General features: G+C 42.8%; 1 protein-coding gene across 3 annotated transcripts; it reads left to right on the top strand.

The window, feature by feature from the left end:
- The first annotated feature begins 1,374 nt into the window (after positions 1–1,374).
- Positions 1,375–14,668, top strand: GABRP (gamma-aminobutyric acid type A receptor subunit pi). 3 transcript variants are annotated; one of them, XM_010164740.2, is made up of 9 exons: positions 1,375–1,460; positions 2,820–2,932; positions 5,629–5,696; positions 7,660–7,877; positions 8,736–8,818; positions 11,149–11,286; positions 12,582–12,734; positions 13,286–13,479; positions 14,354–14,668. In XM_010164740.2, the coding sequence occupies exons 1-9, from the start codon at positions 1,405–1,407 to the stop codon at positions 14,666–14,668; spliced, it is 1,338 nt and encodes a 445-aa protein (XP_010163042.1). In that variant the 5' UTR covers positions 1,375–1,404. The 3 variants fall into 3 exon arrangements, with proteins under 3 accessions (XP_010163042.1, XP_028940017.1, XP_010163049.1); XM_029084184.1 differs by having other exon boundaries at positions 1,405–1,460; positions 2,823–2,932; XM_010164747.1 differs by lacking the exon at positions 1,375–1,460 and having other exon boundaries at positions 2,875–2,932; positions 13,286–13,467.
- Positions 14,669–16,051: the final 1,383 nt, after the last annotated feature.

Genomic DNA, 16,051 nt, shown 5'->3' with positions numbered 1-16,051 from the left:
GGATGCCCTGCCTTTGTGTGGTACTTGAATGTTCAGGTGTTTTTACTGGCTCTGTGTGGGCAAAGATGTTCTCCTTGCCTGGAGCCGTACTGTCCCTTGGCACAGCACCAGAGCCATACAACTAGCTGAGAAGGCAGACTGTCCTCTGGGCTGTGGTGAATCCAACCCAGGAAGAACCTAACCCAAGCAGAAAATTCCTGATATTGGGGTTAGTATGGACCTGCTGGGTTTGAAGTTGATGCCCTAACCACCATGCATGACAAGAAAGGCACTGAATCTGAATCTGAATCTTGTTCTCACTGGTGCCAAGGGGACGGGGACTATAGATTTGCATAGTCATTCCCAATTTGTAACAGTATTATAAAGAGGAAGGCTGGTATCCACTTAAGAATGACATTGCCTTGCCAGTATCTGCAGGAAAATTCTGACACACTGGATACACTTCAAAGAGTGTAGTGGAGCAGGTCGAGCAGTATTACGTTTCCAGTTCAAACTAACAGTGGCTGAGTAACGGTCTCCCCTTGGCAGCTGTGGCAGTGTCGTACTCAGCAGCCCCTCCTGCAGCAGTGTGCTGTGGCAGCACACGTTAGGCATGTGGCAGGTGCCATCCATACGCTCAAGAAAATGTGTGCAATTGATGCAGCATTTCAGGCAGGGAGCAAAAATGCAGAGCAGAGCAGTGCAAAGACTGGCCCATTGTGGCACCTGCTCCAAGACCAGCATGAGCCCGTGGGAGTCTTGGGCCAGAAGCCAAGATTTGGTTCCGCTCCCAGAAAAGTCAACGAAACCCATTTAAAGTGGAATGATTTCATCCTGTACTGCATGCCAAGTGACTTCCCAACATTGCTATGAATAGGGGGGGTTTAACCCAGGTACAAGCTGATGGAGCACAGAGCTACAGCATTTCTGTGTAGCTGATTAGTGGAGCCTTGGACTAAAAAATGCTGAATCTGTCATATGGGGTGGGCAGGATGTCACTTGGCTTCAGGGTCTGACTGCCTTTAGGAACTGCCTAAACATTTTTCTATTTAATAAATCCCTTCCCATGGTGCCATTCTCAACATCAGCTAATCACCATCCCATGCTGAAAGAGGAAAAGCCCTGTCTAAAACAAAGTGGCAGCTAAAATTTGGTGACCCCATCAAGGACTTCAGGACCTGAGTTGTCACTAATGTCTTTTACATGGAAAGTGTTAAGATAGCATGGTGCTGAAAAATGACACAAGCTAGAAAAAAGGGCAGGAGCCAGGGAATGTTAAATATCACACAGTATGTGGTTCTGACTGTGCAGGATTTCTTTTCTCTGTCCACTTCCCTTAAAATAAGGTTTTCTGAAACCACAAAACTTTGTCTTTCTTTTCTGTTTCACAGACAAGCTGTGAAAATACAGAAATAATCTCCAGAGATGTTCTGCAGATATTTTTGCTTCCTCAGTCTCTGTTTTTTCCTTCCAACCCAAAGGTAAGCAGAGTGTTTGTTTTTTCTTACATGGAATGTCTGAATTACGTTTCACATAATTAATGTGGGTCAAAAGGAAACTATGCTTCCAATTATCCAGCCCATCCCAAGAAAGCTGGGTGCCAGAAGGGATGTGGCATTCAAGAGAGCAGCTTGCATAGGTCCCCAAAACACATGTACGTTAACAGTGCAACCCCTTATTTCCCGTTCAGGATCAGAATAGTTTGGAGTTTTCACTGGAAATGCTCCCCACAGGACTCCCAGCTGTGTTATTACCATCCTGGGAACTACAAGTCCTAAATTTCTTGACTGGTTTATGTTTTGCTGTTCACTAACTGGTTCAGTTCTGCTGTAAGGTCCTTTTTGGTCTAAAACCTGCAGCAAAGCTCCAAGGACCACTAACCCAGCTTTAAAGGGAACAGAAGAAAAAAAAAATCATTGTTGCTTTGAGTAACTATATTGCTAAGTTTCTTACTGCACAGCCCAGTGGTCCTGAGACTCTGGGGAAAGGCAAAGGCACTGCCTTCCACCTCCTCCAGCCCTTCACAAAGCAATGACAAACTCTTAATGATTTGCTCATTTACATTTTCAAGTGAGCACATGACCACACAGGGATGCTGCACCATAACACTTACCTTTACAGTCCCAAACCCCTGTCTCTCTAGCTTGCCTATATGATGGCACAGATCTGTGAGCTTTTCTGTCCATCCACAAAACATTAATTTTGACATTGTAAATTAGAGTTGAACACTCTGTATGCCCAGCAGCAGGGTGGCTCAGCCCACAAAGCTTTGTGTAGTGCTCAGGCCTTTACCTTTCCCCTTCCAGTGTACTCAGAGGTTTTACTCCTGACAGCAGCTGTAGGGATGCTGCCTGACACTAACAAATGAGGATGAAAGCTGCCTTAGGGGACTAGTGATGAGGGAGGAAGAGCTGTTGGTTAGTCAGATTTGTCCCAGGTTGTCATAAGCAAGAGGAAAAAAGAAATGCATGTTCCTTATATAGACTGTATGAGGAGGAGTGGGAAGGGGACACTGCAGGTTATTACTTACATTTGTGATATATAAACCTTGCTTGATTTGTCTGGGGTGTTTTAAGAATGTCCTTAAGCTACTGTGTGTGCAAACCTGTAGCTATCAGCTGCAGTAGTTTGCTGTTTTCCCATCTCTTCAAGGTGCCAATTATTCACCCAAGATAAGCCATGCAAGCAAGTGCTTGTGATTTCAATCTGCCCATTCTTTATAAGCGTTTTATGCAGTTTGTTTGCTTGTTTGAGCACAAGCTGGAAACACAGCTGCAGCTGCACACCATATGTGCCCAGCATGCCTGGCCACACGTAACAGTGTGTATCTGTGTCCTCAGGAGGTGCTCCCTGGGTGACGTACCCACCTTGCATGGCAGTGACACAACATCACTCCCTGGATTTGAGAACCTCACCATGGGATACAACAAATACCTCAGGCCCTACTTTGGTGGTATGTTGGCTCCATGCATTTGACTGTCAGAAGAACAGCCTGTAAGGCTTGGGGGGAGGGGAGAGCAGAGCATGCTTTAAGATTTCTTTAGGATACCCCAGTTTAAAAGGCTATGTTCCTTTAAATTAGCTAGTAGGCAAGGCAGCCCTTCTTTCTGTGCATCCACTGTTGTCTTGAATAGATGGTGCGTGTATGTGTGAGGCATGAAAACATGACCATCTAGAGCTGAGAGAACAGGGAACTTATAAACTTCAATACCTCCGTGAAATACCTGACAGAGTAACTAAATTCTGCTCTAATTGTACCTGCTTTTGTTTTGAATCTGACCCTTGTGATTTTCTGCTTTATTTCTGTTCATGGATATCTATTTAGCAGCTTGTGGCTATAGAGGAATAAAGCCATTCTTCTTGCTAGAAATCCTGACTTTTGACAGATGTGTTCACTGCACACTGAGACACAAACTAAACCTGCTTTAAATGCCCATTAAACTCTATGGAGTAGGAAGCACCTGAAGGACAGTCAGATATTTAAGAACTTACCTGAGGCTATTGCCCAATTTTGGTGTCAGGTCTCCCACCTTTCATGTGAGTGCTGTGACCACGCAGAGGAAAGGGTTGCTCAGAATGACATTCAGCACCTGAAAAATATTGATGGAAGTTTAGAAAACAGCTATGAAATTTTTATCAGTTTTGCTTTTGTGCCAGAACCCATTAATGAAACTATGCTCAACAGAAAAATTCCCCATCAGCTTTCACCAGAACTTGGATGTTTCCCACTGTAGCTCCTGCAGACTGACCTTCTGCTACTGGCAGCTTTGAGCTTCTTCCTTATTCTGACCATGGTGATAAATTTCTGGTACAATACAGAATCTACCAGCTTGTTATGCCTAGAACATCCGATCTCTTGCAGAAATAGGAAAGCTCCTCTAGATCTTGTACGTCAGTGAACAGATGCTTCTGAATTACGTAAGGGAAATTAACTGCATCTGCAGCAGCCTACACCTACCAGAGCCATAGATGTTAAACAAAAATGGTCAGAACTCTGGTTTGACCTCCTCTAGAGGCCCTGAGTCCTCACAGATCTACCCTCCTATCATTAATTTGAGTGGACTTCAAATGTCTAAATATCTAAAAACAAGAGAGGGGACGTGAATGACAGCTACTTACAAAAAAATACATACATCTTTTGCAAATTAAATATATTTTGGATTTTGGAATAGTTTAAAATGAAAAATTAAAAAATAAAAAATCAAACCACCTGGAAGGAGATTTAGAAACTTTTCCCCTTGGACTTTCCTAAATGTGATTTAGGTGATGAAAAGGATAGAACATGGACCTACTGGAGTGGGGCCAGAGGAGGCCATGAGGACGATGTGAGGGCTGGAGCACCTCTGCTATGAGGACAGGCTGAGAGAGTCGGGGCTGTTCAGTGTGGAGAAGGCTCTGGGCAGATGTTCTGGTGACCTTCCAGTACCTGAAGGGGCTCCAGGAAGGCTCGGGAGGGACTCTGGCCAAGGGCAGGGAGTGACAGAACAAGGGGTGATGGCTTTAAACTGGAAGAGGGGAGATTGAGATGACATGTGAGGAAGAAATTCTTTGCTATGAGGGTGGTGAGACACTGGCCCAGGTTGCCCGTAGAAGCTGTGGCTGCTCCTCCCTGGAAGTGTTGAAGGCCAGGTTGGATGAGGCTTTGAGCAACCTGGTCTAGTGGAAGGTGTCCCTGCTGATGGCAGGGGGGTTGGGACTGGAGGAGCTTTAAGGTCCCTTCCAACCCACACCAGTCTGTGATTCTAAAAGGACTTTTAGCAAGTCCTAAGGAAAGGCGTTGCTTTGTTGTCACCTAGGCAGAGAAGGCTGTCCTGGGAAATGCCAAGCCCTCCTCACAGCCCCAAATTCACACTGGGGATTACACAAACCAGGCCCAGCCTAAGGGAAGGAGTGGGTCTTTCTGCCTGTGTAGCAGTTGCCCTCCTCGGGGGCAGCGGCAGGACCTGAGCCCCCTCCAGCCCAGCTGTGACATTTCCCGGGCAGGAGGTGCCCTCTCGCGGTGGACCTCAGGCGTCAGTGTTAGAAAGTGGGGGACAGCCAGGTTCAGGACTCGAATGCTGACGATCTGCTTGTACATAGAACAGTAGCATAATAAATAAGAAGAGGCAAAGGCTGTTGCACTTCTGGTTTGTAGCCCAGTGCAGGGTCTCAGGAAGCACTGAATTTCTATGCCTCTTAGTTTTTCCTCTCTGAGAGCAGGGATGGTGATTGCTACCTGCTTGCAGAGCATCCTCTGAGAGCTGTGTGTGAGCACTACTTGGTACAAAGCTTGCTGTTCTTGCCCCTGTGCGGGTGCTGTGGACTGGGTACCAAAGGCTGAACTGGCCCTGGCTGCCCATTGGCAAATGCCACTGAAATGCTGCTTACCTAAACAGCCCATCTCCATAGCTAGTTCTGATGGATGTTTGCTCTCTGCTACCAGCACCAACTACAGAACTCCAGCTCCCTAACAGTGATGACTTTATTTTGGATCATGATGTCATTTGTGAGTCTAATGCTCTAAAACTCTTTAATCCTTTGGGCTTCTGTGGTTTTAGAGGTAGTGTTATGTGCACGGGACGCTGTGAGCAAGTGCCCATGCTGCACAGCATCCTGAGCAGTCTTTCACCCTTCCCTTCTCTCTGCTTAAGCTTTTCTTTCCCTCCCCAGGAGAACCTGTTCAAATTGCAATGAGCCTGGACATTGCAAGTATTTCCAGTATATCCGAGAGTGACATGGTAAGTGAAAGAATTTTTATTTTGTAAGAGATAAGAGTAGGATCTGCCTGAGAGACTTGTCATATATTCCTGTGTGTTCAGTACAGAAACTGTCATATTCAAGCTGCTTTGTTTTTCTGTGTCTGACCGCTTTCAGAGGTGTGATGAGAGTAGGGCTCATTTCTGACTGCAGACTATATAGATGCTATAGTAATGTGGGCTTGTCAGTAAGTAGAGATGGCTCCAAAGGTCCTACTGGTCGAAAACTCAGCACCTCCTGGAAATCAGGCCCTTTTGAAATGGAAAAAAAAATCAATCCTGTGTGGCATTTCCTCTCCCTTACCTTTCTTCTGTGTAGGAGCCCTCTGTGTAGGGTTGGGGTGGCCTCTGTTGGACATACTGGTGCTGACTGAAGACAGAGACAGGGTTTCTTCACAAGGAAGAAAAAGGAGCTTTTATGGTGCTACACAGTCTCAGGCTCAAAGGACTAGTCATCCCAAGAAAAAAAAAAATAACAATTTTCAGATATAGAGAACATCTTTCCACCACTGATGAATCTGGTTCCATACACTTCTGATAACAGCTGGATTTCGAATGCTGATTGCTGAAAATTCCTGCTTCAGGTTAACCAAAACTATAGGCAACATGGGTAAATTCTGCAAATAGTCCAAACAGTCTAAAGTTCAGTCAGGAACAATTTCAACACTTAATTTCAGCATTTTTAAGAACAGCACTGACTTTTTTTTTTCTCCCCAAAACAAATTAAACAAGTGCACTAAATAAAATATGATAACTTTGATGAAGCTATTCATTTTGGTGAAGGGGCAGGACCAACAAAATCAATTCTTCACATACCTCAAACTTCAATTAAAGGGCTTTGGAAAACAGTTCATTCTGTATTTTTTCTTCTTGATGATCCATCTAAATCGCTGTGACCACATGGAAAACATGGCAGAGGCTTACTCTGTGCCTCGATAAAAGCTGAAAATCAATCAGGATTCTTTACTCTTGTCACTTAGTAATTCACTATATTAAAAGCCATAACAGTGCATTACTTGATGTGGGTTTTTTCCTCTGTCACAGGCTGAGAGTAAAATTTTAAAAGCTGCAAAAGTTAACCACTGATACTCAATATGTACTTAGACCTTTGCTCTTAAAGCATTTTACAAATTATAGATTGAATGGAAACAGAACTGCTTCAGCAAAACATAGTGACTTCACACTGTTAACACAATCACCAGCATCAGTCTGTCTGTGACAGAGATGTTTTGAAAATAAAAGGCAGTACTGGTTGCATTTACTTCATCGATAAGGAAGTGAAATAGTACAAGTGTCTGTCTAGAAGGCTCAGCTAAGAGTTTTCTTTAGAGCTGAGTATTGTTTATTCTTTTATGATGGTGCACTGCAAAAATACCTGTCACTGCAGACAGATTGTGGCAGACTAAACTCAAGTTAATCCTAGTGTTCCTAGATTCAAAACTCCAATTAAAAAAGATGCTACAAGTTTTGGGTTTTTTACTAGTTTGGGGTTTAAGACTTCAGTGAAATAACAGGTTGGATTTACCTTTTTTCTCTCCAAAGTGCTGATGTCTCTTTCATAATAATGTTTATAGTACGTGTGTAATTTTCTGACTGTAGACAATGACTGATTTTTAATGTCAGTGACTTGCTGAGTGGCCTCGTGCGCACTTCCCATCCGTTTTCTTACCTGCAAAACGGACACAAAAATATCAATTACAATAGCTGCTAATTTAAAGAAACAAAAGTACCATGAGTATAATCTTTAGTCCTCAAACACTACACCTTAGAATGTAAGTGTATAAGAAACGTAATACAATAAATAAAATGATGACAAAAAATCTATCAGATTTACTGCATGCATTTGAAGCTGAGCTTTGATAAGTTAAACAGATGTGTTCTGCCTCTTGTCGCACACAGCACACCCCCAGATGTGCATCCTCACAGGTTTTCCTCTCTTTCCCAGGATTACACAGCTACTATATATTTGCGGCAGCGCTGGACAGACCCCCGCTTGGTCTTTCATGGTAACAAGAGCTTCACACTAGATGCTCGTCTAGTGGAATTGCTCTGGGTACCAGACACATACATTGTGGAGTCAAAAAGGTCCTTCCTGCATGACGTCACTGTGGGGAACCGGCTCATAAGATTGTTCTCTAATGGCACTATCTTGTATGCCTTAAGGTAGATCAACCTTCGGCTTTACTGATGGTGGTTCAGAATAGATTTCCAGAATTATGCTGGGCAGGAGCAGATACCAGCTGTCATGGGGAATGAGTTTGGGGTCACCAAGCCAACTGTGACCATACTCTTCTGCTCCATTGCCCCCTGTGCTCACCACCTGGAAAGGATCAGGATTCCCCATCATGTCCTGTCCCCTGAGCACAGTACCTGCCCATGAGTTTGGGTGTTATCCAGGACAAGTTGAGTCAGATGCAGGTGGGAGAGGAATGGAGGAAGGACATCACAACAGTAAAAGTTTAACAGATAGTGGGAAACTATTTGCTTATCCAGCACCATGTAGCCATATTTTCTGTTTTTTAGCAGAAAGCACATTTGTATATGTTCTGCAGAAACATGCGCTGTAATTGTGTAAGCAATTCATACAGCATTATCTCTTCTCAACTCAAAGTAACTGTGTCCCAGTTACCTTAACTGCAAAGTGAAGCTGCTATAAACTAACTCACCCTCCACATCAGGGCAAGCCAGAGTGTGTGTCCAGTCAGTTACTGTGCCTCAGGGTGACAAGTGGCAACTTCTGAAGATGTGCAAACTGTAGCGCTGGAAAACATGGGAATCTACACTAAATCTCCCACCACAGCAAAGCAAAAATCCTCCTTCAGTCACATTTTATCAGTGTGGCTGCAGAGAGCATATCTTCCTGAGGAGAGTTCTCTCTGATTGTGTCAGCCAATTCATTTCATAGGTCAGAATTATCTCAACAACAGAGTAGAGTCTTTGTGGTCTAGTTTGCTATGAAAACCAGAGATGTTTCGTTGCATGCTTTTATTGTAACTTTCAGAGTTCTTTCTGTTCCTACAGAATCACTACTACTGTTGCTTGTAATATGGACCTGTCAAAATATCCCATGGACACACAAACATGCAGACTGCAGCTAGAAAGCTGTAAGTATAACATTCTAGAAAAAGTGACTTTAGTTTAGATTTGTTTATTCACATGTAACTACGCATCCTGACTATTTGGATTCTTCACAGTGGCTTTCTGGAGTACCGTTTTATTCCTGCAAATACTAATGTCCAAAAGAAAACAACTTTGTTTCATCATTTGAACACTTGTGTTGTAATTTACAGTTTAGAGGATTCCTGTCACTGTGCAATTTTTATAAAAAGAGTGGTAATAAATCATATTTTTATTAAAGAGTAGATAGTTCAATTTTGCACAGAAAGAATGAAGTAATAACAGCTGGTTTTCCAAATTTGGTCCCTTTTGCACACACAGCTTCTTCAAAACTAACTTGTGGGCTAAGTGCATGGGACAGAGTACACCAAGGAACAACTTTTCACATTTTTAGGTATCTACCACCTGTTGCACTTCCCAAACCTCCACTGTACCAAGACGGTGTGAAAGGTGGTTCTTACTAGGATATAAATTGAACATGCCTTTAAAACTCATCAACTGAAATCAAGGGTAAACCCAGATTTGTGGTATATGCTTCTCCATGAGGGCTGTTACAGTGATGCAGATGATGGGACCCTTGGAACCAGGAGGAGTCTCAGCCTTGGAAGTCTCAAGAAAAGGAATAATCAGTGAGTTCTGTTCTCAATTAATTCAAGAGCTCATCCATGGCAGAGTTGTCCAGGAAAGACTCCAGGATAATTTGGGACACTACAGGGCTTTTACACAGGAGCTCAGCAAGAGCAGTGCTGCTCTTCTGTATCTGTGAAGCTCTGCAACAACCATCTCCCACTTCATGCCGCAAAAAGAAACTTCTACAATCTCAATATGGAAAAGACCAGATTTTAACTTCTGGGGTTGCAGCATAAAGCACCTATGGAAGCACATCACATTTTCACATTAAAATCATACTAGTTCACAGTGGTTAACTTTATTACAAAGAATAGCTCTTGAAATAAAAATGATTGGCCTCTTCTGCTAAAGCATAGCTTGTTTGGGCCTGCTTTTGAAGTGATTGGGTCCTACATCATGCTCAGTTGCTGTAGAATTCCAATGAAATTACATGCACATTGCCCACTGGAGATTTAATTAGGATAAGTGCTTAGAAATAATGCTATTTAAATATACACCGGATGAATTAACAACAATCTATCACTTATTATAAAATTTTCCCGAGTAACCACAATTTATAAAACTGCTTAGAAACTTCGAAAAGTCGCATGCTTAGGATTCTACACAGGGATTTGTACCCTGGACAGCTAATTTAGGAGTTCTGGTAATCTGTGTCTAATAAGAAAATACAGGTTTTTATCAGAATCAAAGCATCTCTACTCATTTTCTCAAAGAAGGGCACTCAATAAAAGAATCAAATTAGTGAGATTGATGGGCTTGTTTCCTAAATTAAGTGAATTTTTTTAAGTGAATGGCATGCTGGTAACTCCGTACAAGCTTTATCCCTCAGACTGAAGTATCCCTCAGTCCAACCTGAGGTCACACTATGCCATCATTCACATTCCTGGAAGCAATTGCTTAGCTGGCATATATGGAGTTTACTGATAACTGCTTGAATTGTTGGTCTCATCTGTCCCACTGTTTTGAGGCAGGGACAGTCCTGCCTCAGTAACTTAAAGCCTTTGGGGACAGAAGGAATGATTTTTAGAAAAAGCTGGTTTTATGAGCAAGTTTTCTGAACAATGCATATACAGTCAGAAGAGCCTGGTTCATAACCGCATAGTAGTCTCAGCTCTAAGCTCTTGACTAACTGAAAATGCCTTTTCAGGTATTGTTAAGCACTTGAATAGACAGTTCAGTGAAATGTGCTTCTGCTAACTGGTAAGGGGCTCAATGGGATCTGCATTTTTTTCTCTCTTTTTTCTTTTTTTTTTTTTTTTTTTTTTATTTTTAACTGCTGCATTTCTCCTGCTCTCCTCTCATGACTGAAGAGACTATGTTTGAGAGTTGATCACTGCAGTAGTTTTATCCTGCTGCATGTAATCAAACTGTGGATGGCAGGAATATATTATCTTTTAAAATGTTAGAATATTTTAAAGTAGAAACATCCCATGTAAATGATTGACATAGGTTCTCGGCAACCTTGCATGTTGTGCATCATTCACAATGGCATGTGTTCCTATTGAAATCTGAACCAGCAGACTGAAAATACAGCAACTAAAGAAGAGCCAGCATCCACCCACAGTCTGGCCCAGTTAAGAGGGTCTTTATCCAGCCTGCAGTGCCTAGATCCTGTTTCTGTTCCCACCCAGGAGCTGGACTTTTACTGGCTGAACCACAGTTATATGGGTCTTTATGTTCTCTTTAGGGGGATATGATGAAAACGATGTCATCTTCACGTGGTTGAGAGGAAATGACTCTGTCCATGGAATAGAAAAGTTGCGGCTCTCTCAGTACACAGTGGAACGCTACTACACCCTGGTCTCGAAGTCACAGCAGGAAACAGGTAAATCGATGAAAGAGAAAAGCAAGAAAAGCTCCTAAGTATTTCCCTTCCCGCCTCCCTTCCCTTCCCTGGGCCCATATCTTTTGACTCAAACTTGAACCAGCAAAGTCTCTGGTAAATCTTAATCTCACAAAAAGAGTTAGAAAGATAGTGAAATGCAATTAGCTGCAATCAGGATATTCTGCAAGATGGAAATCCATGGAAAGATGGGGTTTTTAATACACTATATTCACTTGATGGATTTATTTTTATATATATATAGTCTCCTCTTCTTTCCTTCTCCACACATACCTGAATAAACTCTCTTCCTTCTTCCCAGGTGTGCAGACTTTGAATACTGCAGAAAGCCATGTTTACAGTAACTGGGAGTAAAATTAACTTTTAAAATACATTTTGGTTTATAAACTGCAATTCTAATATGTTATGATGGAATAAGATCCCTTTGTACATCACAATTCAATGTCTTTTTCATTATCAGTGTAAATACTCTTCTCTCAAATCACAGATGCTACAAAAAGGAGCAAAACTTCCTTAGAATAATCAGGTTTGAAAAATAACAATGTTTTGTTGTTTACTCTAGTGTACACAGCCCACAAACAACATGGGTTTTGTTTCTACATTTCAAAGGGAACTATTGTTTAAACAGCAGAAATATCTCCCGAGAATACTAGCAATCCAGCCCCAGAACCCTTATATCAGTATTACAACAAATTGATTTTAAAAAATTGACTAAATTTTTTTGAGCACAAAAAGACACAGTTATCAAAGATCACAAATTACTAATGAATACAAGGGGTCTAATTCCCTGTGACAATAGGATATTTGGATGCTTTGGGATGTGAGCCAGAGCCTGCTGTAATCAAGAGGAAAAATCTTTTGCTTATTTCTCAGCCATCAGGTAAGACTGAACTTGGCAAAACCCCTTCAAAGCAGTTATTGGGGAAAACATGCAGTGCTGAGTATGAGAGAATATAGGAAAGCATCAGCCCTGCTCTACTCTGAGCGAAGACACTGACATAAAATGTTTTCACTGTGGACTAAGTTCAGGAGCCCCTTTGCAAACCACACATTGTTTTAGTCTCCTGCCCAGCCATGCTGTGTGTATGTGTCCTCCTGTCTAGATAAGTAAGTCCTCTGAGGCAAGAAGTCAAACTTGTGTAAGTAATGCACCTCCCACAATTTCAATGCAGCTCAGCTTCTACATTAGGTGAAGGGCTCGTGCTGGGCTCTCTCAGTTTCATTTGCAGGGTCCTTGGCAATCTCATGTTCAATGTGTTTCTTCTTTTCATGAACAGGCAGTTACCCACGACTGATATTGCAGTTTGAGCTGAGAAGAAATGTCCTTTACTTCATTCTGGAGACCTATGTGCCCTCCACTCTGCTTGTCATGTTGTCCTGGGTTTCTTTTTGGATCACATTGGATTCAGTGCCTGCAAGAACCTGCATTGGTGAGTTATTGCTAAAGGAGATCTGAGCAGGCAGGGGTCTCTGTGGGCTGGGTAGACAGTCATTGCCTTGAGCTCTCTGCTCAGTGATAAATGGCCTGCTCACATTCTGCTTTTACTTGTGGCAGAGCTGGGTTGGCAGTGTGAAGCATGGAAGATATGCTGTGGCTGGCACACTTGCCCACCTGCAGAGCTGTATATGGCCAAGACTCCTGGTAGACTTACAGCAGAGAGCAGAGGACAGACAGAGCACACATTCTTTGTGATGGGCTTTAGATGGGGCAGGGCGGGGGGGATTTTTTTATTTTTTTTTTACTGAAAGCAAGAAAAATAGAAGAGCTAAGTGCCTATTGGAGCAAAGTTGTCAAAGGCATGGAGAGTTTGCACAAAGCTAGTAGCTAGTGATACAAAAGCATTTCAGTTGATGGATGATTTGGGTTTGGTAAGAAGTGATGTGCTCTGACTAGCAATAGAGAGTGACAATGTGTGCAGGATAGGCTAAGCCTTTTCCAAAGTGTCCACAAGAGAACATCTTTCCTTTTCTGCACTCCAAGGAGTTACAACGGTGCTTTCCATGACAACTCTGATGATCGGCTCACGAAGTTCACTTTCAAAGACCAACTGTTTCATTAAGGCCATTGATGTTTACCTCGGCATCTGCTTCAGCTTCATCTTTGGTGCCCTTGTGGAATATGCAGTGGCTCACTACAGCTCATCACAAAAGTGTGCAGCTAAAGCACCTCAAGAGGTAAAGCCTGATCTACCTTAATAAGCCTAGTTATCTTGGCTCAACAATAATTAGTCCTCCAGTAACTAAGACAAATGGTCTTCCTGTTATGGATGCAGTTAAATTGCTTCTCCTAATTGTCACTAAATCTAAATTTTTGTGTGCATGAATAGCACTAGACCTCTGTATCTCTGACAGAGACTTCTGCACACCAGCTGAAGGAGCAACAGCCTTAGCGGACAGTCATGTTAAAGTCATAGGATCACATTCAGGAAGGCACTTTAGCTTACCACTAGAATTGGGTCTGTAGCCATAAGCTCAGCTCATTTGAGCATGAAGTATGTCTGTTCCTTTCAAAATGCAGCCAAAGAAGAGCCAGTATAACACACCTCTTTGCTCCTCTATGGACTAACTCTGATTAGGAAGGTAATTTCCTCTGCCAGAGGAAAGATGAACCCTTCTTTCTCCTTTCCTAGAAAACAGTACCAGTCATGAGTCCCACAGTGTCCTGGGGGGGGGGGGGGGGGGGGGGGGGGGGGGGGGGGGTGCTATATGAGAAAGTGAATTGTTCAAAGTGCTTTGCTTTAGTGAGATAAATTAAATAGTCAGGTATGATTATAGTCCAGTGGTCATCAAGGGTCCAAATCCTGTCAGAGGGAAAAGGGGTTTCCCCTCGCTGCGGAGTTCCCCAGCTATTAAGTTACTGTGTAAACATGAAGAGATGGATGTCTTGTAGGAGATGGATGTTGCGTTGCTCAGTGGCATAGAGTGAGACTTGCTCAAAGATCTCAAAATACCTCTAGAAATACAGTGGTGGAAACACAGGTGTTGATTAAAGTATTTTTCCTCAGCAAAAGACAAGCCCTAAAACTAACTGTATACTCTTGTTTCCTAGGGGCCAGCAAATGAACTTACTAAAGAAATGGAAGAAGTCAGCATTGCTAACATCTTCAACAGCTCCATCACCAGCTATAAACGGAAAATCAGCTTTACAAGCATTGAGATTTCCAGTGATAATGTTAACTGCAGTGGCTTGACCATGAAAACTCATGAGAAAATCAAACATGTCTTGAGAAACAAAATGCACAGGATTATTGGTTATTTCACAATTCAGAACCCCAGCAATGTAGACCACTACTCCAAACTGCTTTTCCCTTTCTTTTTCATGCTGGTCAATGTGTTTTATTGGGCTTATTACTTATATTTTTAGTAGAAATGAGTCACTTCATACTCCACCTTCATCAGGAGAAGAGTCTTGCCAATGGGCACCTATATATCCAACCACAGTGAATCCAACATGGACAAAATGATGTGTTTCCTGAAGTACAGAGCAGAAGAGTGTGTGAGATATTCAAGATGCCTTCTTGGTGCTTCAGCATTAGCAACATTGACTCTGGACAACTGCTTGTTCAGCTGAGTGGCTGGGCTGGGCTCTTGTGCTGGACTCGTGCTGGTACGTGCTTTTCATTCCAGCATCCAGCCTCTTACCTGGCTGGAGAAGGGTGTGTAGGACTGCATGTGGCAGGCCACGGAGCACTACAGGTGGCCAAATTATCTTGGTAGTCTGAAGCAGTTTGGAACCTTCTAGTTTAGTTCTCCAAGAGGATGCAGGATTAGAGCTGCTATTCTTTGTTTGTCAGAGATAACAGTAAAAGAGGGACTGTGATTGCTGTCTCAATAGTGCCTCTGTTCAAGTAAGAGAACCCAAAGGAAGCAGTGTGCCGGGTGCAGAGAGGAACAGCTCCCGCACATGGTGCTTCCTTGACCCAGAGATGATGTGGTGCCAGACCAGTGACTTTGGTGGTGCTGGCATCGGTGCAGTGGTATGCCTCATTGCTTTTAATAACTGTCAGACTCACTGAGATAATCCTTGCTCGCTGAAGTTACCCATTCCTGAGACAGACAGAGCTCTTTTTATTTGCAGAGCTGCCTTTTTTTCAGAGACTTGGGAACACAAAATATAGGCAGCAAAATTGTTTTGTAACCCATCTCTTATACTCTTCCTGCTGTGCTGCAGTTGAACAGATTCTACCACCTTCCTCACAGATCATTCTTCATCCTGGAGAGTGCCTCCTTCAGCTTTCACTGCTGTCAGCAGCTCCTGTTTCTTGCCAGCCATACGCAAGAGTGGCCAATTTGTTATCCCCTCTTACGTGGCTGTGCAGCTGAGGCAAGTCAGCAGTGCTGCTGGGTGAAAAACCCATGCATGAGCTGAGGTTATGATGATCTAAATCAGCCTTTCACTCTCTATTTTAGGCTGAAATGTTGTTATGTTTCTGTAGAAATTCAGATTCCAAGTGGGCTCTGGAAACTGCCAGTCAGCTTTGTTTATCCTCCAGTCAGCAGGATTGAGAAATTTGTTTTAGAACTAAATTAAATATGTGGCGCACACACCTTTGAGAACCAAATGCTATTTGGTACTATGTAGCTTAAGGCTACTGAAAGTATTTATTTCCTGATTTTAAAATGAACGTTTTATGGCAGATTTCTCCCTCCCCCCTTTTTAGTCTATGCAATTTTCCTAACTTTGAGCGCATATTCCTGCAGTTATGTAGGCAAAACGGTAACTGCCTGCGGTGGTGACCACTCAGCA

The sequence above is a fragment of the Antrostomus carolinensis genome, unplaced genomic scaffold, assembly GCF_000700745.2.
Source record: "Antrostomus carolinensis isolate BGI_N321 unplaced genomic scaffold, ASM70074v2 scaffold15510, whole genome shotgun sequence".
NCBI classification, from domain to species: Eukaryota; Metazoa; Chordata; class Aves; order Caprimulgiformes; family Caprimulgidae; genus Antrostomus; species Antrostomus carolinensis.
Note: the sequence above shows the minus strand (reverse complement) of the source record. Positions and strands in the feature narration are given on the sequence as shown.

Bases quoted from the DNA above. Each gene is read 5' to 3' on its own strand.
- GABRP (XM_010164740.2), top strand. From the start codon at position 1,405: ATGTTCTGCAGATATTTTTGCTTCCTCAGTCTCTGTTTTTTCCTTCCA. The intron at 1,461-2,819 runs GTAAGCAGAGTG...CTGTGTCCTCAG, and splicing joins TTTTTCCTTCCAACCCAAAG to GAGGTGCTCCCTGGGTGACG. The intron at 12,735-13,285 runs GTGAGTTATTGC...CTGCACTCCAAG, and splicing joins GCCTGCAAGAACCTGCATTG to GAGTTACAACGGTGCTTTCC.